Source organism: Lutra lutra, chromosome 1 (assembly GCF_902655055.1).
Source record: "Lutra lutra chromosome 1, mLutLut1.2, whole genome shotgun sequence".
NCBI classification, from domain to species: Eukaryota; Metazoa; Chordata; class Mammalia; order Carnivora; family Mustelidae; genus Lutra; species Lutra lutra.
The window spans coordinates 152,489,637-152,514,430 of NC_062278.1; the positions used below are offsets into that span (position 1 = coordinate 152,489,637).

The window sequence follows — 24,794 nt, forward strand, 5'->3', positions numbered from 1 at the left end:
TATTATGTCAGTCTTTTCTGACCTCAGTGTGATGAGAAATCCACAGTAATTCAAATCAGTGTTCCCCTATAGGTAATGTATCTTTTTTTTTTTCCTGCCTGCTTTCACAATTCTTCCTTTGCTCTCAGCAAATTTGATTATGATGTGTTGGATATGGATCCTTTGGGTTTATCTTTTTTGAGAGCCTCTCACTTTTTTTTTTTTTTTTGACTATGTACATTTATGTCTTTTATCACACTTGAAATAGTTTTAGCTATGATTTCTTCAAATATTTCTCATCCATTCATGCTCTGCTCTCTCATTCTGGAACTCCAGTGGTACAAACCTTTTGTTACTGCTCCACAGATCCCTGAGGCTCTTTTTGTGTTTTCAAACTTTCCCCCCACCTCTGGTTGCTCTGATTGGATCATTTCTATTTATCTGCCTCTTTCCATTATGCAAATTTCATTATACTAATGAATCCATTTGGCATGGTTTTTTAAAATGTGGGGTTATATTTTTACCTCTAAATTTTTGTTTGGTTCTCCTTTATATCTTCTAATTTTTTACATTCTATTCTAGTACTTTATTTTAATACTATTCTAATACCTATTTTAAGAATGTTACATTCTATTTTAATACTTGTTTCAAGAGCATTAGTGATTGCTTATTTTAGCATTTTTACAAGACTTTAAAGTTTTTGTCAGATAATTCCAACATCTGTGTCATCCTGTTATTTATTTTGTATTGTCTTTTCTCATGTGAGTTGAGATTTTCATGGTTGTTTGGATGCTGAGCAATTCTGGATTTTATCTTGGCTATTTTAATATTATATTATGAGATAATGTGCCTACTTGGAACCCTACAGAGAATATTGATACTTTAACTTGAGCAAGCAATTATGTTGGTTATGATCAGGCTGCAGATTAGAATAGTATTTTCAATGTTATGTCAGTTTCTCAGCATTTGGGTCTATCTTGTGTGTCCCTCCTCTAGGGGTCAGTCTGGGGTCTGGACAGAGGTTTATTAGCTCAGTTCCCTAAGTTTTTGGTATGCCATTTGGATCAGTTCCATGCATGCATGAGCCTATGAGTTTATAAACAATTTTATGGTGTTTTTTTTTTTTTTTTTTTCCTCAAGCTCTTCCTGATTTGTTATCTCCCCAATACTTTACTAGTTTCTTGAATCTCCCATTTTTTGTCTGGCCATAAATTGCTCACTTACTGCCATGTCTGGGCTAAACATTGGTGAGAATAGAGCAGAGGGAGAGGGCAGTTTTGGCTGAGGCCCCTGTCACTGGCTGCTGTTGCAGTTGTCGCTGCCTCCACAGAATTGCCTGGGGCCTGGGATAAAAGAACTGAGGGAAAGGAGAGGGGGGACAAACCTGGAGGGTTTTATCTGTTCTCTGTGAGCTTTTGGGAGTTTCCCCTCCCATTCCTCAAGCCTGGTTTCCCCTGAGCTCTCTCTTCTGCCCCATAGTGCTGACTTCAAGCCAGGCTATACTGGAGGGAGAGAAGTGGGCAACTCTACACCAATTTAGTGGTGCTTTGAATTCACTGCATTTCCCCAGTCTACCTGTTGCTGTTCACTTTTCAGTGTTCCCAAATAGCCGTGCTGCGCACTCTGTTCAGGTTTTATAACTGCTTTTAGAGGGAGAAAAAGGGTGGCATGTGTTTTTTGGGTCTTACCCAGAACTAGAACCTCTGATTTATTTACAATATTTATCTTCTAATTAATTCATCTTTATATATAGGACAACTGATATTGTTAATAGGAGTTTAGTTAAGGGGCACCTGGGTGCATCAGTCGGTTGAACATCTGACTCTTGGTTTTGGCTCAGCTGGTGATCTCAGGATTGCTGAGACTGAGCCCCACTTTGGGCTCCTCACTCAGTGGGGAGTCTGCTGGAGATTCTCTCCCTCTGCCCCTCCCCCTACTCCTGCACATTCTCTAAAATAAATAAATCTTTAAAAAAAAATAATGAGTTCAGTTAAGTGGCCGAATCACATAGTTTTTAAGGAATTCTTTTGGCATCATTTATGGCTACATTTATGTCAGCCACACATGATGCTGTTTTGATCTCTTCCTTTCATCACTTCATTCTCATGTAGTTTTCTATTTGCACCTTCTAACTCACCTTGGGTCTTGTTATTTCTTTGCAGTTTGTTGGGTAATTGCCTTGGAGCACAGCCTCTACACACAGTCCCACAGTAGGGCTGGTCAGGGCAGTGGTTGTGGACATAGCTCAACTGAGTTGTGTGTGGCACAGTTTTTAGAAAAATCAGGTGGGACACCTCCCTGAAGACCCCTGTAGTGTAAGTTTGTGCTTACTTTAGACCTAATTTAACTACAGCTGATGTTTTCAAATAGCAGCCTTTGAACTCATCAAGTTGGGTATAATTTCAGAACAAATTTACATGCAGGCCTTTTAAGATGTAAATCGTTGCAGAAATCATACCTGATGCAGTTGACCTTGGCAGCTGGTCACTGGCACACTCAGAAGGTGGGATAGGATCTCAGTGGAGGTGCAAACTCACATGAAATTCAGAGTCTGCGTTAAGGTCTAATTAACCCCTATGACCTTCGTATCACCATGAGTGATTATGAAATGTTCAGCTTTTGAGAAATGATAATCCAGCCCTGGTCACAATGATCAAATGGAAAGACCACCTAAGCACTGGGGGGCAGCTGAGGCCAGCCTGGCTCCAGCTTCATGGTGGGGTTAGGATTGGGCTCCAGGTGTACCTCTGTTTTGCCCCCCTAATGATCTCATCTATAAAATATCCTACATGCTTACCTTGCAAGGTGAATAAATAAAAGTAGATGAGAAAATTGACAGGAGACTGCAGAGCCTTCTGAAAGGTAAAGCACCATGCAAATGTTTATTATAAATTTTTTTTTAATAACAAAGACAAAAATAGGACACAGAAGTTGAATTAAGAGGAACAAGTCTAATACTAGGATCAAGGTTCATTCCTAAAGCCTTCTCTTCTTGCCTCACAGACATGGACTTCTATGGAGGGCTTTATGAGGTCATCTCTGGAAGCCCAGGTTGGGTCCACTCCCATCTAGGCCTTTCCAACCCTGTGATTGTATGATTCAGCTCACAGGAGCCAGAGAGTCAGAGATTCCCATGTGTTTTTGCTCTTCCTCCCAGGACCGTGACAATGAGCCAGGTCCCACTCCACAGGATACTCAGGAAGGGGTATGTGCCCTGATTTGGTTATTAGTGCTTCTCCCCTCAGCTCCTCCACCCCCCACATCTCCAGGCACCTAGAACTGATTCTTTTGTCCATATGAAAGAGGTTGTGTTGGGTTCAAGGCCCCAAGGAGTCTTGTCTCTAACAACTGGAAGTTCATTCACCATCATTTGCTCTAACTCAGCACTTCAGGCTTCCAGAACACAAACTCTCCTGAGGGACCCACAGGAGGCTCCTGTGGCCTATCTCCAGCCCCAAAGGACTCCCTCCTGCTCACTACCCCCAGAGGTCACCACTATCTGCCTCTAATGCTCTGGTCAGCAGTGTCCTGGGGGTAGGACTTCGGGCTGCTCCCTACCACCACCAGGAGCCTGAGACCCAGGGTGCCCATCCAATGGGGCCTGAGTCAGGAATGGGATGGGCCAGCCAACCACTTTTTTCTCCCTCCTTTGCAGGTCACATCTAATGAGAAGCACCTGGAGAGCCTCAAGGATGCGGGCAGCCTTCTGCAGGCTCTGGAGTGGCTGGCCCCAGCTGGGGGGTAAGTAGGCCCAGGAGGAGCAGTGCAGAGTTTACTGGGCTTCCCCACATCCCAGGACCCAGACCTTCCAGCCTGCCATTGCCAGTGTGTGAGGGGCTGCTGTGCCCCTGCACTCCCCCCGGGAATTCCCACTGTGCTGGTGGTGGGAGTTTGGGGAGGTCAACAGCGGGAGGGAGAAAAGTAGAATGTTCTAGTCCTGTGGGGAGACATATTCCCATCTATAGGGAAGAGAGCTGAGGAGGGATGCCGGGAGTAGGGGGATGTGATGAGATGAACCTCACAAGGAAGGTGTGGCCAGTCCGTGCACACATGGTTCCACTGTCACCACCTCCCAGGGGTTTGGGCAGGGCTGGGGCAGGACTGACAGCACAGGCTATTTTCCTTGGCCACGTCTTCAGGGAAAACTGGGAACCTGTGCACCAGACTGTCACCCAGAAGCTGACAGTGAGGTGAGCCTCCTAGTCCTCAGCTCTCCACTCTGTATGTGCAGTATGTCCTAGAAGTGAGCTTCACAGCCTGGGGCTGCCCTGTCGCCCGGGAGCACGTCACACACTGTGAAGGTGGGAACCGGGATCTCAGTGAAATAAGGGCTGCAGGAAGGGTTCATCCCACGGTGACACCACCCATGCACACCGCCTAAACTTGAGAGGTGGGAGCAGGTGGGGGTGGGGTGGGCAGGGCTTACAAGTTGTTACACTAGAACTGAATTGTTAATGCCAAGTGACCAAAGGAAAAATCATGGAAGCAGGAGCAAGCTGACCCAGGCATCCGTCCTGCAGTCAGACCATGTTGATGGCTGCTCACTGTGCATAACAGTACCAGAGCTGGGCTTGTGTCAGGCCACTGTCCCCAGAGCTGAGGGAAGTGGTAGGGGCTACAGTCCCCTGAACTTAAGCTGCTCTCTGGGTCCTGGGGAGAAGGAGCCACATCCTAAGGGATACCGGGCCATCACTGGGCACACAAGACATGGAATGGGTGCTAGTGTTTCCTGGTGGTTGGTTTTCAGAACCACGGTGTTCTCTGAATTCTGCTTCCTGGTGTTTTGGGCTCACTATTAATTGGAAGAAAAAGTACATGGCTTGGGCATTGCTGAGAAGCAGTCTGTGGAGAAGGGATGCTATCTCCTAGACTACCCCAGTCCCTCTCAAGTTTAAGCCAAAGAGATAGGTTATCTGTGGTTTCTCTGAGGTGAGGGGGTGAGGAACAGGCTGGCTTTGAGGGGGCTCCTCCTCGCTCTGCTGGGTCCCTGTGGGGTAAGGAATGGACAGTGACTCCTCAAGCTGGGCCACAGGCTGGGCTCTCAGTTCCAGTGTGGTGCAGGACTCCACCAGCCTAGCGTTGACGCAGCCGGGATCTGGCAGAGCTCAAACACCACAGCCCTGTCCACTGTGACCCACCTCTTACGCAGCACCCCCACCCCTGGTTATTGGCCAAAGCTCTCTCTGTGTAGTCAGGAGTCTGTCATGAGCCAATTTTATACTTCAAGGTAGTGCTGTCTGTCCTCCTTTTCCTTGCTAACAGTTGTGAAGGCACAGGTTTAAATGTGTCTCAGTTTGCTCCAGTGGCAAATTTTTCATGTTAAGCTCGATTGCGCATCCACACTTATGAGAGTAAGAAACTCAGAGCCTCCTGGCTGACTGGCCCGGAAACAGCAATATGGAGCAGGGAGAGCCAGTGTCTGAAGCAGGTCTGGATCTTGGCCCTCGTGCTCAAGTCAGCTGTAGGCCGGCTCTCTGGGCAGGCCCGTCGCAGGACCTGGGCTAGGCAGGGGCTGGCTGCTGACTTGCCCTTACAGCTCAGTGTCAGGTGGGGGGACCAGGGGGCTGAAGGGTTCTCACCTTGAGGCCCTGAAGCCTGAGTGTCCTGTTCCTGCGCCTCAAGGTGATACACAGGGCTGGCCCATCAGGTACTCCAATATGAGAGGCTGGCCCCTTTGGAAGAGGGCACATTTTGCCCTGGAGGTGGCTAAGTGTTTTTGCTCTGGTTTTTCTCACAGTTCGTCTGCTGACAGTGTGGTGGCTTCCTTGGCCCTGGAAATCCTGCAAGCTGTTGGACATTAGGCAAGAGGGCACTGGGCACAAGCCTGCTCTGCAGCACCCACCCTTGGCTGTGCACATTCACCACATCACCACCCGTAGCTCTGGACTTAATAAAGTCAGCTGAACCAGAACCTTCCGGTTGAGGTGTTCTCACTCACCCTGGGCCCCGGGAAACCCACTGAGAACAGACTGGTTCCTTCATTCCTGAGGGATGGGTTTGCTGGCTGTTCTGAGAATGTGCTTTCCTGCTGTGTTGTGTGCTAGGTAGCCTCCACAAAAGTCTATGCTAATCAAGGAGATGAGAAGCCACAGCCTCGGCCTGCGGTGTCTGTGGACATTTTTCTCCAGAGAAGATTTAAAAGACAGGACTAGGTGTGACTGCTCCCCCAGCTACAGCTCCAGAGCAAGCCTCTGAAAGCTAGTTTTAGTCTCGTCTTCCCACTTTTACCTCTGGCTTTTCATTTCAGGGACAAACTGAATCCAAGAATCCTGGGAAGGGCTGGGCAAAGCTCCACCAACAGGCAGGCAGTGCGAAGTTTGCCGAAAGGATGCAAAATGCTTTAGAAATCCCAGCGTCCTTGAAGGTCTGCCCATTTAGGTGTTGTGATCAGGGCTGTGGCCGGGTGGGTGGGGGTTCTACTTTGATGCTAACTCCTGCCAATTACCCCCTTACCCTTAGAACCTTCTCAGCTTCTTCCTATGTTCCCTCACACATATGCTCTTAAACCTTATACGTATGTAAGAAGCCCGTGGAAATATTCGGTGGACATCGCAGAAAGGTGCTGGGGCTGTGGTAGTGAGGCAGGCTTACTCTGGAGTCTGGCCTGGAAGGTGGGGGTGGTCTGGGCAGCTCAAACCACATCAGCAAGCTGAGGCCCTTCCTCAGCCTCTCTGGGGCCTGTATCTCCATCTGTAAAAGGAAACCCCCTACCAGACACTGTCCCAAGCCCAGATGGGATCCTGCCCCAGATGGCAGCCACCATGCACAGGGGGAATGGGTAGGATAAGCACAAGGGGGGCACACAGGTGGCCCCATCCACTGCATCACGGGAAGCTGGTCATGTTGTCACCAACAGCCCCACTTTATCACGGTCCAGGAGACTACTACATGGAAGTCTGCCAGCTTCCATGTGGCTTTGTAATGAAAACAGCAGCTCTGTGCCCAACTCCACCAAGGGTGTATATGTGTTACCTTATTTACTTGCCATTACAACCTACAAAGCAGGCCACCTTAGCTTCATTTCCTGAAAGAAAACAGGCTCAGAGGAGCCAGTCCGATTGCCCAAGGCCCCAGAGTCTAGTTGAACTAAGGACCTGACCACAGCCTTTGTGTGCCCCTTAGCAGGGCAGCCAGAGCTTGAGCTGGACTAGTTACAGCACAAGAGTGGCCTACCCAGGAGCAGGCAGTCTATTTCCATCTCTTCTAGCCTACTCACCGCCCATGGTGAAGAGGCTCCAGGCTCCCACTGATTTTGCCTCTGATCCTGGGGTGAGGGAGCAGCCGAGGCCTGGCCCTCAGCTCCAGCTGCCTTGCCTGCTGGGTCCAGGGAACAGGCACAGGTCTCCCTACTTTCGCAGGAAACAAATCTGTTCTCTCCCTTCATTCAGTTCTTGGGGGAACTGCCCTGGAGTTCTGTGTCTGCAGTCTTCCCAGAAGGTATTTCAGAGCACTGGAAGATTCTGCTTTACCCTTTTTAGTTGAGCATGGAGGAATCTTTGCCGTTTGAGGTAAAACATAAGTTTTAATATTCTAGAATGATTTTGTTGAATGGACCCTTCTTGGCCTGGGGCCCCTCAGCATTGCCTTTGTCAGGAAAAGCTATCTGAGAAAGTAAGGGACAAGCAGAGCTACTGCTTGGCCTAGGGTGCCGGGGCACGGAGGATAGCGCATGACAAACTTCACACTGACGTTAGGGGATCCTTTTTATGATTCTCGTGAAGGTGCTAAGTGGAAAGCAGCAGCCCTGGTCCCACTGAGCTCAGATATAGGGGATAAGAAGAGGCTTGGCTGGGTGGGCAGGAAGCCTAACCAACTTCCTTGCCCTCCCCATGTGAGGCCCATACCCTCATATTTGGCTTCTCAGGCTGTCTCCAGTTCTACGAGAAGAGCTGGCCCCTGGCTCCTGACCCACTTGAGCTCCCAGGAATTCTGGCAGTGGCAAGGGGCCCAGACTCAGGCACCTACGGCCCTCATTCCCCCTACCTTCGGGCTTCAGCTATTTGCTCTTTAACTGGCTACAACCATCAGCTGAGCCTCTTCAGGGACAAATGGTGTCACAAGTTGCAGAGTAAATTAGGGAGCAGGAGACGACTGTGAATGGTTGCACAGAACTACCTCTCCCCACATCATGAGCAGGACCAAAGCTTTAAGACCTTAACTTACACCTGAGAGCAGGGGGCAATCATCGGGGCAACTAAGGCTGTGGTTCTATAGGATGCAGGAACAGAATTTACTCTTACAGTTCTCTGTATTCTCTAGCTCTTCATGGCTCCCCTATTTCCCTGAGACTTTTCAGATTTCTCATGAGGTTTCAGGTCAATTCTGTGACCACACGCAGGCTTTATCCCTGACACAGCTCTCAAATTGGGAACTCTGTGGGCTAAGGCTCTTGGCCAAGGTGAGAGAGGAACTGGGTCTCTCCTGTCTTGGCTTGAGGCAAGATCCCCTTTTTTTTCTCTCTCCCCTGGTGACAGAATCTATGGATATATAGAGGAGCTGACGTAGGAGCTTCAGGGAGGAACTGGTAGTGAAGTGGGGCGTGTGGGGACAAGACCAGCCAAAGTTTAGGAGGCCCTGAAAGCCTCAAGCCTTCCCTTCCTGAGGAGGGAAGTATAGGGATGAGAAGTCACAGCCCCGAATGAGGACCACGAAGGTGTGGAGTCCTGGTGTGACCTGGAGTCTTTTAAAGCCCATTTTAGGGCCCTTACTACTGAGGTGGTAGAGGCAGCCTGTCCCCTGCCTCTACCTCCCTTGTGGGGAGAGGAGGGGCAGGGGACTCCCCCCAGCACAGAGACCAAGGAAAAGGAAGCACCATCTTCTCAGCTTTGACCCTTGCTCTGCAATTACATCTGGTGGGTGATTCACTCAAGGTAAGGTAAGGCCGTTTTAAATTCTCATCTATAAGAACAAAGAAACTGCAATCAACTGGGCACTCTCCACTTTATAAACCAAACAGCATGATTGAGACCTGTTTTTGCTACAGAAATCAAAACAAAAATTTGAAAAGCAGTAGGATCTTTCACTGTCAAGGACTCAATCAGACTGAAGCCTCACGTCTAAAACATCTGCTCCCACGTGGAAGAAAGCTGCATTCTTCAGCTTAGTGTGGTCACTGCAATGGGACCAAATGTCTTAGGCGCCCTTTATCCCCAGGTAACCACTATTCTGATTGATTTCTGTAGTAATCCAATCTCCCCCTTGCTTTTGTTTTTACCATCCAGGGGTGATGTCCCCCAAACAGTATGCCCTTTTATTTGATCGGTGAAGTCCTACAACATGCATCTGTGACTTGCTTCTGGTCAGTACTGTTGGCAGTATCCACACACTGCCTGCCGTGTGAAGCTACAGTCTCTACTGCAGGACGGCGGTTATCACACACATGGGCTATCGAAAGCGTGTTCTCCCAAGGCATAGTAATGGAGTTCGAGGCAAAAGAAAAATCATTAATACTGACCCTACTTGTCTTTAAATCTTGGTATTTTGTGGGTCATGGATTTTTTCCTTTTGCATTTTCAGTTTTCCCAAATGGCTACCAACTGTTCCATACCTTTACTAAAAAGTCCCTCTTTTCACACCGACCTCCAGAGCTTCCTCTCAAGTACTATGTCCACATCTTCCCTGTCTCTGTGGCAGTAACTGTCAGCTACCTGTACCCTTCCCTTGAGTTAGACCCGGACCACTGGGAGAACAAGTCTTCCCCCCTCATTCTTTCCAAGTGTCTTGGCTATTCTCCTGGCCCTTTGTATTACTGAATACTTGCAGAACCACCTTACTGAATCAGATTAACTTTACATTTTTAAGTAGAACTTCAAAAACTATATTAAGCAAAGCCCTGAAAAGGTCTTCTAATTTTAAGAAGTTCTTTAAGTAAAACACCCTGCTGTGGTACATTGTGTGAGGCTGCTTGCTATACTGGCATGGTTCTGTCATGCACTGGAAGGAACCTGAAACCAACCACCTCAAGAGGTACAGGGTCTCCTCTCCCACCCCAGTTACACTTTAGACCACAGTGGCTTTCACAAAACTTCAACCAAAAGGAAGTGAACATGTTTATCTAAGTCACGATTTTAAATAAAAATACCCAGTAACTCAAACACCTCTCCCTAAGCACAAAACACTTTCACTTTTTCTAAAGACCAAAATACAAGTCTTAACAGGTCTACTGACTCTGCCCTGAGGGATGAACTAAGGCTTGAAGACCTACCGCCAGGATGACAGGATTACCTGGCAGACAGGTGGAAGAAGGCTCATTCTGGTCTGATTATGTTCAAGATAAACATCATCACTTAAACCATCTTAATTTTCAGTTCAAAGTGGAGTTGAAGGAATTCCCCTCTCCAAATGAGTCACATTTATGTGAAAGTGCTTCAAATCCAAATCTGGGTAGTTAATTCATTAATACCTTAATAGAAAGGAACCATCTGATGGTGTCTGGAGTGGGGGTAAGCCTATCTGGCTTTCAGTTTGGATCTATGGAGCCCAAAGACCACATGACAAGCCTCTGAACTGAGGTTTCTGGTGCAACTTAACCCAGGGTCCACTGTTAAAGTTGGCAACAACACCATCTGGATGTAAGGCTCACTCTCTCATTACAACTTAAATTATTTCACTATGTGTGTTTTCCTCAGGATGAAGCTGAATAACTATCTTCACAAACTGTTTAATGACAAGGAGAAAAAGGTGACACAATTGAATGAATTAAAAGTTTAATTCTGAACCATTTTTATAACCGCATTTTCTCTTGAAGCATCGTATCACAGCAGGTTACAACTTTGGGATAAAAGGCAAATGGTAAACTGTCCAAAACAAGGTTCCAAATAACACCTCTTACTGATTTACCCTACCCATACATATCCCAAATAAAGTTTTTGATCAAAAAACATGAAATAGATCCACCTGCTTATTTTAAGCATATTAAAAAGGAAACTAATTAGACCATTTCTATTTGTCTATTTTATACAAAAAGGCTACACAATGTTACACTTTATTCAGATTACAATTAGAGTGATTATGAATTAGTGTTCTACACCATTACTCGATTCTTAAAAATTAGAAATTGCTGTAGCAGTATTCACTATAACTTAACACTACGAGAGACTTAAAAAACTAACAGTTACTGCAAAAAAAAGAAAAATTAAAGAGCTACTTCAAAGCAAGCAAAGGCAGTACCATTACAGATATTTAAAAAAAAAAATTTAACAAGCAAGGCTAGAGTTTGATAAATTCCATATCTTGTGATCCATTCTTGTGCATTCTTCACTTCTTGAGTCACTCCCAAAATCCATTTGTATTGTTACTCCTCGACCAAAAAGGACCAGAACAAAAAGTTTACTTCAATTGTTCCCATAGGAAACTCAGCTTGGTTAGTGTGTCAGGCACTTTCTGAGATACCAGCCCACCCCTCGAGCCCTCTCAGCAACTCTACAGGCCAATCACAATGCAAGTTCAGACAATACAGCTGTATAAGGAGAGAAAGGCTGCTATTAATGTTTAAAACAGCAAATGTTACTCATTTGAGTATTAAGTTGCAAAAGCTGTGGCAAAAAACATTAAAGTTAATTAACTTCCACACATGACCACTTAACCAGAAATCTGAGAACAGTCAAATGTTCTAAGACATCTCCTTTCAAAGTATGTATCTGTTTTCGTGGCAGATTTACAAATAGGCCTAAACCACTCCCACCCTACCAACCAAGTCTCTCTGAAGTTCTGTAGGCAGAGTAAAAGTATTTTACCCAAACTGGCTTTTTTTTAACTTCTTACCTAAAGGATGATTTACAGGTCAGTATCAAACCAGGCCAGCTGATTGCTGTCACCTGGAGGCAGCCCATCCATGAGGTCCTGGGCATGCCCCAGATCTGGCAGCCCATCAACTGGATAGTCAGCACCAGGGTGGTGGCCACCCATCTCATGCTCCATCATGGGGTCCATCCCCAAAGCATCCTGGCCATATCCACCAGAGTGAAAAGAACGATAGCTGGGATCTAGAGGAGTCAGGGTGGACAAAAGGGGCAAGAGACAGAGGGAAAGAGGAGAAAGACATTAAAGTTAACGCTAAGGCTGGGCCTTCAATGGCATCAAACTTGTCTCAGAAAGCAGGCCTTTCTAGACTCTTCAACTTCTAGCTTTCTTCAACGAAGTAATTACTCAGTGTCAGGCCACCCACAAGGCTATACAAAGTCTGTTTTCATGAGAGGCAGACCAGCCGGTTCTAACCACACCATCCCGTTTACCACTGAAGATTCTGTGTTTGCTTCGGTAGAGATGTACAATCACTGCAGAGGGGCAGCAAGCAGTCTACTGACTGCCCAAGCATCAACAAGTCAGGGGCAAGAGACAGAAGCAGCAAGGTGGTCTGGCGCATATAACCTATTTGTTGCAAAGTCCAGTGATACAAAGGTACTGAGAAAACACAAGCTGCCATTTCCAGTGAAACCTTTACGGGTTGACGTTTATGTATCTGTCATGTGAGACACCTATGAGCCTTGGTGGCCTGCCTAATACTTACGTTTATAATCTCACAGTTCTATTTGTTCACGGTCTACCCCATGCTCCATCTCTATTACCCAGATCTGAATGAGCTTTTCAGAAAACCCTAATAGCAGAACTATGCAGATCCACCTCAGATCTGAGCCTGGAGCCAGAGTTCCCCATACTCTTATTTCCTGGGTGGGCTGCAGATACAGAGATGATAGGTTCTCAGACCAAAAACGGGACTACAAAAGCAACTTGTCATGCTCTTGCACTGCAGAGGCCCAGTAGTCATGACACACATTTGTTGGTGTGATCCTGCCGCCTGCTCAGCGTGTGGCTCCAAATTCCCTAGGCTCCAAGAGAGCTACTGTTGATGACTCTGGAATTTCAGAAGTGCCTTTAACTGCTGCCACTACTTTCCTGCCAACACTGGTTTCCCAGATGAGCAAACCAGCTCTCCTGATAAAGCTCTGGAACCTTAGCTTGACTTGGAATTAATCGAGAAACCTGAGACACATACCATCCTGGCGATATCCAAGGGGTTCTCCCTGGGCACCAATATCAAGTCCAAGATCAGCAGTCTAGATAAACAAGTACAATGCAAAGAAGCAAAATGAAAATGAAAATTCTCAAGTATACTAATATTCTGAAAACATATTTTCAGATTATAGAAGGAACAAAGAATTTACAGAAATGCTTCAAACTCCACCCCTCAGAGATTAACTCCTGATACCTAGAACAACTTGTCTTGTCACTGTACACAGTATTAAAAATATTCATTAATTTGGGGCACCTGGGTGACTCAGTGGGTTTAAAGCCTCTGCCTTCGGCTCAGGTCATGATCCCAGGGTCCTGGGAATAAGCCCTGTATCGGGCTCTCTGCTCAGCAGAGAGCCTGCTTCCCTTCCTCTCTCTCTGCCTGCCTCTCTGCCTACTTGTGATCTGTCAAATAAATAAATAAATCTTTAAAAACAAAATCCCCTAATTTATTCTTTCAGTAAATATAACAATCAACAAAATGGGCCAAGTGTCTGCCCCCAACAGGAGTTGCTGACAAACAGGGTATGTCCTATCAAAGAAGATTTTTAGCCCCAGCACATGAAAAGGGGAAGACTAGGAGAGGAACAGGTTTGGGGAAGTTCACAGCCCAAGCTGGAACATGTTAAGACTGCCCACTAAAAACCCAACTAACATATTACTCACTGTTTGGCAATCTACTTTTCTTTTTCACCTAACAATCTACAGCACCTCTTTCCATTCATATAATCCACTGTATGACTATGTGGCATAACAATAAATTCAGGGTGGTTCTAATGTTTCAAGAACAATTCTGTACTGAAGACAAATTCATAGAAATTCAAATAGAAAAGTAGATGAAAAATTGAGAATTCAAACAAAGTATCAATAAATTGACCTCCAACTAACAGTGCTTAATAGAGTGCCTCTTTCCTTAAAAGGAAAAATATTCCCTTTTGGAAAAGATGCTTTAACCTGGTAACTTTTTCATCCATCTCCCTCACAAGTTCTAATGTGAAGCAGCATTACTTGTTTGTTCTGAATAGGCTGTTTCAAGTTGTGGTTCTTCCTCATAGCAGCTGCTAAGGTAGCAGAAAGGATGAATATTCGAACCAAGGACATGGTCAATGCAAATCAACGTGTACGAACATTTGAGGGGAAACTGCACACTACCGCATACACATGTCCACATGGCCTACCTCATTCCAAGCCATTGGCTCTGTTCTGAAGAGAGAACTGGTCAGCTCAACCGAAAGTCGTTTCTTATAATCCTGTGGCTTATCCTCAGACATACGGAACAGAACAGCAGCTGCGTATGTTGCTGGAAGAGGAAAGGAAAAAGGCCCCTGAGGAAAAGCTGAGGCTCTCCTATGTACACCAGCTAAAGGTTCTGGTTCCTCTTGCACTTACCTACACCTTCGTTCCTAGAGTGAAGTAACTCTGTCAGAGGAGCCGTGGCTCCCTCTGCTTCGATGGCTTCTGCAGCCTCCTTGTCCTGAGCAAGTTCACAGAGGACCCCTGCAGCTACTCTCTGGATATTTTCAATGGGAGAATAAAGCAGCTAAAGAAAAAACACAAACAAAACCTACTTAAATAAAGGAAAAACACAGCAAGCGCCACACTGTGTTGCAAACACTCCCACTGCAGAGGGAGCAAGGCGTTTGCACTACTTGTATTAAATCCTATTCTCTAACTGCTCAGGTATGTGATGCTCTGGAGCACTGGTTTTCTAGACCACTTCTGGCTACAAAACCTCTCTTCAGCAACAGTTTTAGTTGAGCTCAGATGTGGCAAACCAGGAGGTGGTTGGAGATCTGTGCTCTGGCAACTGAAACCATCTCTCCTACCTCCAAAGCTCAGCACACCTCAAAAGTGGAGTATCCCTCTTCTTCAGGCTCTAGCCCCAATATTTCTCCTACCACCCAGGGAAAATGAAGGGACTTTTCATAAAGTTAAACATACTGGACTAAAAGGACACTACACGTTGAGATTCCATTTGTCATTTATTGGCAGGGGATATGAGCAGAGTGTTGTCATTTTATAAATGGAGAGATGAAAAATTGCCCCATTTGGTCCCTAATTTTCTGAAATTTTGCTTTGTCATTAAAATCCCTGAAATTTTACTTATAGTCTCATAAAATCTAGAACACTTCACATGAAACCAACATACCTGCACGAACAATGGAATGGTATTTAGTCCTCTGATTACGATTCGGTTGTGAACATCCCGAGCTAGGATATGAAGGGCTCCAGTACAACCTTCAACAATTTCTTCCATACGGACCCCCTCCTACCAAAAGAAACATGGTTAACAAATAGGGCATTCTTCTCTCTAAACTTTATAAACAGAAAGGCTTTCTGTAGCAATTCTTTGGCTAGTTATTCCCATTATACATCCAAAATTCCCCAGAATTTGCAACTGGTTTAGGAATGAAGGATTCCATGCAGATGAATGTTACTGAGGTGGGGGAAACCTCCTGATGGCACTAATTCCTAGCTGCACCACCCTCTCCCCTGCCCCCTACACACTACGCACAGGAAATAGAGCTTTGACATACTCTGAATCCCAAAGATAACTTTCTTACAGTCTAGATACCAACTTTTTTTTTTTTTTTTTTTTTAAGATTTTATTTATTTGAGAGAGAGAGAGAGCATGAGAAGGGGGGGAGTCAGAGGGAGAAGCAGACTTCCTGCCTAGCAGAGAGCCCGATGCGGGACTCAATCCAGGGACTCTAGGATCATGACCTGAGCCGAAGGCAGTCGCTTAACCAACTGAGCCACCCAGGCACCCAAGATACTAACCACTTTCGGTAAAAGGAATATATATAAAGATACACAAATATGGCAAAGTTATGCACAGACTGACAAGTGCTTTTCTTCCATGTGCTCCATTTAATTTTGTATATCTATGTTTATCAGGTGAAAATCAAGCAGAGTTTTATCACCAACTGCTAAATTTCTATTGAGCTGTCAAGTGGAAGATCCACTCTTCTCCACCTCCAAGACTGTCTGACTGGTGGGCTCTATGGGAGAAGGGCGTTAGTTTTTGTTAATGTAGGTACTCACAGCTTTTTCCCTGTTCCTGAGTTTTAAAAAAGGTAATGATTCTGCTACTTTTAGTGACATTTATAAACAACTTGATTTTTTATAAAGACACCAATATTCCTTTTTTTCTAAAGAGTTAAAAGGTATCTTTTGCATTCTTTTAAGCCATTATCATGGAGACATGCCAATACCAAGAGTAACAAATGGATAAAGGCCCTATCATGAGTGTGTACACATAACAACTAGCCAAGAAGAGATGCCCAAAATCTGTTCTGATAGGCTCTTGTTTTCTAAAGTAACCTAATTCAGAAAGAGAAAAACTCTCTGAGGATCTGAATCTTCAGAAATAAATTCGGAGGAATAAATCCCGAAATGTCTTTAGATACTTATAATGAAGCTGGTTTGTAAAAGACTGCAAACCTGACATCAAAGCTCTAGGCTGAGATTATGGTCAAGATATCAGAAATGCTACTACTTATTCTTGAAATTCGTTAGTATTCTTAGGTCTGTAAAAAAGGTTTCAATCATTCCTGGAAGAGACAGTAAACTAGTGTCTTACATACTTACAGGCAAACTCATGTTCTAATGGTGAATAAGGGCTCTGAAATCAGATGGATTTGGATTCAAATTACGGTTCTGCTACTTTCTAAGATGAACCTCCCCATGGATTAAATGAAAACATTCTAAGTGCCTAACCCCACAGCAGTACATCACAACTATACTCTTTGTAAGACTGATGATGCGATGGAGAAGTCAAAGGCTTCACTATGAGCCACATTATTCCTATTCTTTTCTGCAGCCACAGAAACATGTCAGTTTTTTTTTAAAAACCATTAGCAAATAGCCCTGCAGCCAGGAAGATGGAGGGAACCAATGACCAAGGAAGTTCAGGATCCTATGAATTTATGCATTCCTTTTAAATAGCCAAGTGTCACTATTCAGATCTACCTACCACAAACTGCTGCTGTGTTCCACCCATAGATGTACGGCGCTGGGTATCCTGATGGGCACGAACCAGCAACTGAACTAGTCGCGGAATGGCACCCTGCTCACGCAGAGGTGCATGATTTGCCGGACAAAGGGCAAGATTTCGAATCAATCCAACAGTAGCCTGTAGATAAGAAAGAAGAATAAATAACAGGCCTGTAACTCAACAAAATCATCATCTTAGCCTAAAACTCCCACCACACTAAATCTATTGGTGTCACCTTAAAGTAGCACAGACTTCACAAATACTTCGGAACCCCATCCTGGCCATACCTCCCAAGTACTAAGAACAGACTCGTACTTGACAATCTATTATGCTTAGATAGCTATCCAATAGCTAGAGGTGGTTCATTTTCAATTCTGCAACCTTCTATTTTGATTGACAGTTTACCTTTATCAGAGGCCAATGGGATGGAGGGTGCAGGAGTTTAACCACAACTGGTAGTCCATAGTGAAGACGAACAGCATTCTGAGCCATCTCTGCTTCCTGGTGTCGGCTGGTCAGATGACGAAGAGCACAGATAGCAGGCTCAGTAATATCCTCCCTGTCACCAGCTCGAAGGACAGTACGGACAAGCGCCTCTATACCACCCACTTGGCAGACCATCATCTTGTTCTTATAATTATTGCAGGTGAGATTAGAAAGAATTCCAGCTGCACAGGTGACCACATTTATATCATCTGAGCCCAGAAGCTGAACAAGGGTCCCAAGAAGACCTTCCATCCCTTCCTATGGACATAAAAACAAATGCTCAGTACCTATTCATCTTACTTAGTTCTGTCACCAAGGCACTGGCATACTCAAAATTTACCTGTTTAGTTGCAGCATCTGATAGATTCCTAAGAGTCCAAAGACAATTCTGAACAAGACGTTGACTTGGATCTGTCAGGTGAAGCCCTAAAGCTTGCATTCCACCTAGAATGTGAACAAAGATCTAAGGTGATGGCCATTAGCTGGTAATTTCAATCAGCACTGTCTTTTCTAGGCTACAGTGTCCCTCTTCATTGCCAAAGCTTATCCCCTCCACCTAAGTCCTTTGTCTCATTTGCTAGGATATTGCTCAGTTCCCCCTTTCTTTTCCGATTCACCTCAATTAGTGACAACTTCTGTTGAGTATCTATTGTTCTTTCTCTATGTGGAGAAAGCATTATCTCCACTGTCCTTCTTAGGCAATACTTATGTTTATTTCTTTTCAAACATTCAATCATCTCAAAATATTCACCTATTTTGAGATGGAGCTGTACCAGTGAGCAAAATACTCTAAGGTCCCTACTCGGAGTTTATAGTCTTGTTGGAGGCAGACAATAAACAAATACACAGTTAATAAACTGAAACTACATAGTATGTGAGACAGCATTAAGTGCTATGGAAAAATATAACGCAAGATGGTGGGGGCTACAATTTCAAGTAGTGTAATTAGGTCACCTCAGTGTGAAACTGATGTCTGAGCAAAGACCTGAAGCAGCTATGTGAGACCAATTCAAAAACGCACTGGAATGCTTATTACGAGGGATTGTGTGAAAGGTACGGACTCCAAAAGTATGTGCCTGAAAGGTTTGCAACCTTTCGCCACTTAGGAGCCTAAGGAAGGACACTTATAGCGGTGAAGCCTAAATAGCAGCTCACTTCCCCACATAATGGCCTAACTTCACCCATCTCTCTCCTACTGAAGTCACTTCTGAATGTTCTGAGATACTTTCCCTTGTCTCCTTGTTCATCTTTTCAGGTCTGTTTTATTTTCATTTTATTATTTTTATTTAAAAATCATAAGTAGGCTCCACAACCAATATGGGGCTTGATTTCATGAACCTGGAGATCAAGAGTTGCATGCTCTACCAATTGAGCCAGCCAGGTGCCCCTTTCGAGGTCTGTAATTTTAAAACACTATTTCCTCTACCTCCACTACAGGACAAGGATCATCCCCATCTGGTTCCTTCCTCACAGCAGCTCCAGCTACTAACAAACAGAGTGACCTGCAAAATGCTGATGCCCAGTACTTGTTAAATGACTACCTTCTTTCCCACACAGATTTCATTCCCTCCCCTTTACTCTTCACTCTCACAGGGTGTATCTTAACCCCAAATATCCCATTAGAACAGCCTATAGACCTTAAAAACACACAACTGTGTTCAGCAGGTCTAAGGGAAAAGTCCTCTGCAGATGCCTCTGATGCACACATCCACTTTCCTCGTAAGCTGACAGGTCAACTCGAAAATCTCTAGCCCAGTCTTCCCCTGCATTTTAGGATCATACGCTTCTACCTAGCCACCGCCGTTTCTGTCAGCTTCTTAAATTATCTTGTTTCAAACCTTTACCAATCCATTCTGGTAGTTGCATTTATCTTAATGGTACCATGTTCTCCCCACCACAAACCACATCTGGTCGCACCTTTAACCACTAAGTTATTATATTCTATGGGTTCTTTTGGGAACCTCAAAACAGTCATCCTTTGTGGTGTATTTTTTTTTTTTTAAGATTTTATTTATTTATTTGACAGACACAGATTACAAGTAGGCAGAGAGTCAGGCAGAGAAAGAATGAGAAGCAGGCTCCCTGCTGAGCAGAGAGCCTGATGTGGGACTCGATCCCAGGACCCTGGGATTATGACCTGAGCCAAAGGCAGAGGCTTTAACCCACTGAGCCACCCAGGCGCCCCATTTTGTGGTGTATTTTTAATAACAAACTGTTTCGTTCCTAGAAGCCTGTAACACATCTCTGTGGCCTGGTCTGCTTGCCTTTGGTCATTCAAACTGTCACACACTGTTAGTATTAATATTCCAACCACCACACTGTGATGCTGTGCCACTGCTTAATAACTATCAGTAACTTCTCATTTTCTATTAAGACATAGGCCAAATTCTTCAGCAGAACCTTAAGGTACCCTTTAGAATTTGGATCCCACCTAGTATTGCAAACTGAACTAAATATTCTACATCTGTGGTTCTAAAGCTAGAAAAAAAGCATAAATGAACATTGTAAAGGTCTAGAAAGTCCTATAAGATATGGGCCCTTATCTAGCCTCTCAATCTCATTCTGGGCTACTCACCCGTTACTCATTAAATTCTAGTTACACATACTTCCTCTTTAGCACTTAGAGATTAACAATCTCTTTCTCACTTTCAGGACATAGCACATGTTTCCTTTCTCTGCCTGGAAGGCATCTAATCCCCACTTCTCATATACCTAACAGGTGCCTTCTTAGCCCACATTCCCATTTTATGTCCCCTTCTCAGGGAAGTACCTCCCTCTCCATTAATTCTGTATCAGTATTTGCTGTTCCTTTCTCACCCGACACAGAATTCATTCTAAGTTGTAATGCCCCCATCTTTTGCCTATTTTTGTCACCCTCACCAGAATGGAGTAAATATAGGGACTGTATCTGCTTGGTTATCCCAGGTATACCACATGCTTATTTTAGTGCTTGAGACACAGATGCTGAATGTTTTCAGAACACACAAATGAACATCAGAATAACCGGCTAACTTCTTAAAATGGAAGATACCCAGGTCTTCAGTCCCATACACATTTCCAGCTACCCACCTGTCACTGCACTCCAAGAATTGTGATTAAGTCCAAAATTCTGCAATTTTTGCAAGCACTCCTCATATTTCTGGAGTAGCTGGCGGAATTTTATCTCCTTGCTGAATATGAATGCAGCCACACCTGTCCATCCCAGTGTCAGCTGCCATCCTGGGTAATCATAATGCGCCTCTCTCCCACAAATTCTCAAGTAAAATTATTCTCAACAAGTGAGAAAAATAGGTGTTATCAACCCTACGCTTTACTCCCAGTATTTTCTTCTATTAAATGCTTTCATCTTTTCCCTCTTCCAGTTGTGATATAAAGCTTGGTTTAAGAGTCCAGGTAGATACTGTTAGGTGGGTTACAAAAAGGAGAACTGATGCTAGGTAGCTAAAGAATAACTGTAGCCTCGTGATAAAAAAACAAAAGGCCCTGGTTGGTCCACCTATTCCTTTCCTCTGCTACTGACATGCACACAATATAAAAACCAAGTATCAGTCATCATTTTTGATGGATACTAAGAACTCTGCCTAAACTAGGCTTAAACAGCACCAATGCAGGTGTCAAGCAGCACATATCCTTCGAATGTAATCTTGGGTGCAAACTGGTTCTATTCAGTTTCAGCCCATTAAGGTCAAGTTGTATTACCCTTTTCCTAATACAAGTAATCTAATTAGAACTGCAAGATGCTGCACATATGACACTCAGAATACTTACCTGCTTCTACAATAGCTGGTTTATTACTAGAGCAGACAGACAGCACCTTCAGTACCCTGCTTGTGGTCCATAGTAGTTTCTCGTAAGTGTAGGTCCTCATTATATTTACTAAAGCTTGAGGTCCACCACTTGCCAGAATGATCAGCTAGAAAGACATATATATGTTGTTAGCTATGGAATCTTCACCATATGATGAAGAAAAGCCACATTAGCAACCTATTTTATTATAGAAGCATGTCAGCCAGCTTGCCACTGACCTAAATGTATTCCTGGACCCCATAACCCAGATCCCCAAACTGGAGCTGTGTTTAACCCCTCCTTCTACAGCATTCCACTCAAATTCAAGCATCCCAGTACTCCCAAGAAATAGCAACTCTGCCCCAATTTTCTTCCTCCCACACTGGTCAGAGCAAAAGAAACAAAGAGAAACCATGTTGGTATGCAACAGTAATGCCCAGATAGTGATGCTGTATCAAAGTGGATCTGTTGAAAATCTGAACCAGATTAGGCACTTAGAACTCCTAATGATTCGGCTCTTGGCTTTTCCTAATCGTTATTCACCTACTTAAAATGAGGTATCATCAAATAATCATTCATTCTTGTCCTTTACTTCCCTGCATACTCCCACCTCTAAACTATCCTGATTTTTGAAAAACAAATCTCATCACTTCATGCCTCTGCTGATACTGAACTGCTTTCCATTACTCTTTGAACATTTTCCACAAGGCCCTGTGGAACCTGCACTGCTGATACCTCAGTAGTCTCATCTCAAACCTTTCCTCTTCACACTTCATAAACTCATCCCTCTCCTCCACCAGTAGGACTTCCCAAGGTATCATTTCCTCTCTCTGACCTTCACCTAATCAGTCTCTCCTCATCCTTGAGAGCTGAACTCAATTATCATTTCCTCCTACAGGTCTCCCTGAACCTTCCAAACAGGGTCTGGTTCATATATATGCTCTTATAGCCCCTCTAGTTCCTTGGGATACATGAATTAAATAGTAATTACGTTATTATCTCAGTGCCTATCACCCACCTAAGAATAAAAGCTCTAAGTCTGCCCACTTTATCCCTATCCCATAGCTTCATACAGACAAATACTTAAAGAAAAAGAGATGTCCAATTTTTTTCCTAGTATATATACAAAGGGTGAAGCATACAAAGAATGTGCAAGAGTCCACAGAAGGACAGGGACACTGGATTCCCTGATGCTCCACGAACCACATTCAGAAAAATACTTTTACCTTGCTTTCTTGATTGCCGTAAGCTAAAATCTGAAGGCAGTCTGTTGTAATAGCCAAGAATTTAACATTTGTTTTGTTGAGCAAGGCAACCATTTTCTGCAGCCCACCAGCTAAACGCACTGCCATTTTAGCTCCTTCTTGATGCAATAAAAGGTTGTGGAGAGTTGTAATGGCATAAAATAATACAGAATCCACTGGTGAACTAGGAAGAGGAAAAAAGCCTCATCAGAAATGCTGTGATGGCACTTTTCTCCTTCTTAGCTTCAAGCACTGTGACCATGTTTTTCTTACCCAAGCATCTTCACCAGGGCAGGAATGCCCCCAGACTTAAAGATGGCCAGCAATCCCTCACGATGATGAGATAGATTGTGCAAGGTCCCAGCAGTACAGCGAGCGGTTTCCACATCATTTGTATTCTGCATGGTGCGTACAATAGCAGACACCATCTGAGGAGAACGCATGATGGCGTGTCTGGAAGCTTCCTTTTTAGAAAGCTGATGGACCATAACTGCAGCCTTATTAACCACCACCTATAATGTATAGGAATCAAGAAACAGCATTAATTTTCAAATACTGATACTGGTGGACATTCAGAGGCTCCTTTCTTGAGAGCTTCCTTCAGAGCAGATTAAAAGCTAGCCATATCGTTACTTACCTGGTCCTCATCGTTTAGCAGTTTTGTCAGTTCAGGGATTGCACGTGTGGCAAGTTCTGCATCATCTTGATAGTTAATCAAATTTACAACTGCGTGTTTCAGCATCTGTGATGGTTCAGCCAAACGCTGAACATTAGTAGGATGAGCAGCATCGAACTGTGTAGATGGGATCTGCATGCCCTCATCTAATGTCTCAGGGAACATTGCGGCTCGCACTCTCTGAGCTCGAGTCATCGCATACTGACCATCGATATCTGGGAAAGATAAATTCAGCACTCACAATCCATAATTCAGCATTCACCTGAATTTGTGCTACCCTAAGTGGTAAGGTAAGAGCGCAATCACTCCCCTCTTTTACCACACCATTTTATTTAAGTGATTACATGCTGTTTTAAGAATCATTCTCAAAATTATCTTCTGACTTTTACTAAGGCAGTAACACTCTTACCAGCTACTTGTTCTTGAGTGAAGGACTGAGAAAAGCCCTGCTCCCACTCGTACAGGACTTGGGTGGTATCCACATCCTCTTCCTCAGGATTGCCTTTACCACTCAGAGAAGGAGCTGTGGTAGTGGCACCAGAATGGATTCCAGAGTCCAGGTAAGATTGTTGCTGCCAGTGACTAACAGCTGCTTTTCTGTCTGGCTCCATGGCCATGTCCAGCTCCATCAAATCAGCTATAAAAATCAAACAGCATTAGCATTACCACCACAGAAATGTTATCTTCATTTAAAAATCTGTTCATATGACCCACTGAAATGTTGTTAGGAATAGTCAAATCTGAAAGACAGCTAGTAACAACAATGATAGCCAGGATTAGCTCAGTGATGAAATATCTACACTCTTAGGGGACCACCACCTAACAGTTACTCACTGAGTTAGTGGAAGAATGGTACTGCATCCAGGCTCCAGAAGCAGTCATCCAGACTAGATTCCTGCTGGTGGCTTGTTTGCTATTTCACCAAGCCATTAGGAGGAGTGAGCAGAAAATGGAGCAAAAGGTAGCCTGACAAGTAAGCAGGGAGAGAGTAAAGCAGGGGGATCTGAGCCAGACTGGGTTAATGGAAATGAAACAGAGCCCTGATTTAGGAACTAAAGACTTATGATACAAACCTTGGGTAGCCATTGCCCAGACAGGATTTTCAAAACCGTTGTATGGTGTGCTTCAGATACCCTAGAAGAGTTAATCATGTCATTAGGATTTAATTTTAAATTAATTTTATTTATAATCTTATTTATATTTTACTATTAATATAAAATTTCTATTTTATTAATAAAATATAAATTAAATAATAAAATAAAAATAAAAACATATTAATATAAAATATTTGTATTTTATTATTTTAAAGTTTGTTTTTAGTACTTTTCAGTCACTAGGATGGCCTCCTAAACATCATGGACTACATCCATGAAAAGCCCCAAATCCTCTTTTATCATAAATGTGATAATGAAACCCAGACTCTACAGTCTCTTCCATACCCTCAACCACAGCTCCACTACTGCTGAACCTCGAAGTAAAAATTCCTCTTTAACAAGAACCTCTTAAGTAGAAATACAAATTTGTTATTCAGTATGTCAGAAAGCATAATTATTTCTGCAGATAAAGAAAATTTATAGTGAAAGCCAAGGTGGGGGAGGGGGAGAACCACTCAAAA

General features: G+C 44.0%; 2 protein-coding genes across 6 annotated transcripts in view; one reads left to right on the top strand and one right to left on the bottom strand.

Annotated features, from left to right (window-relative positions):
• ULK4 (unc-51 like kinase 4) overlaps nt 1–5,890 on the top strand; it is a 677,717-nt gene extending 671,827 nt beyond the window's left edge. For both annotated transcript variants that reach the window (XM_047739616.1, XM_047739608.1), the window contains exons 36-37: nt 3,635–3,720; nt 5,717–5,890. In XM_047739616.1, the coding sequence (XP_047595572.1) occupies nt 3,635–3,720; nt 5,717–5,780 (150 nt within the window). In that variant the 3' untranslated portion in view covers nt 5,781–5,890. The remainder of the gene's footprint in view (nt 1–3,634; nt 3,721–5,716) is intronic.
• A 4,778-nt stretch (nt 5,891–10,668) lies between these two features.
• The window catches only part of CTNNB1 (catenin beta 1), a 41,895-nt gene continuing 27,769 nt past the window's right edge, over nt 10,669–24,794 (bottom strand). For 2 of the 4 annotated variants that reach the window (XM_047739663.1, XM_047739689.1), the window contains exons 2-15: nt 24,253–24,313; nt 23,589–23,816; nt 23,141–23,394; nt 22,777–23,015; nt 22,486–22,687; nt 21,242–21,386; nt 17,814–17,917; nt 17,393–17,731; nt 16,967–17,125; nt 15,140–15,259; nt 14,380–14,530; nt 14,169–14,290; nt 12,974–13,034; nt 10,669–11,963 (exon numbers count right to left, since the gene is read on the bottom strand). In XM_047739663.1, coding sequence (XP_047595619.1) covers nt 11,755–11,963; nt 12,974–13,034; nt 14,169–14,290; nt 14,380–14,530; nt 15,140–15,259; nt 16,967–17,125; nt 17,393–17,731; nt 17,814–17,917; nt 21,242–21,386; nt 22,486–22,687; nt 22,777–23,015; nt 23,141–23,394; nt 23,589–23,816; nt 24,253–24,265 — 2,346 coding nt within the window. In that variant the 5' untranslated portion in view covers nt 24,266–24,313 and the 3' untranslated portion in view covers nt 10,669–11,754. The remainder of the gene's footprint in view (nt 11,964–12,973; nt 13,035–14,168; nt 14,291–14,379; nt 14,531–15,139; nt 15,260–16,966; nt 17,126–17,392; nt 17,732–17,813; nt 17,918–21,241; nt 21,387–22,485; nt 22,688–22,776; nt 23,016–23,140; nt 23,395–23,588; nt 23,817–24,252; nt 24,314–24,794) is intronic. The other 2 variants (XM_047739679.1, XM_047739672.1) reach the window with 2 other exon arrangements.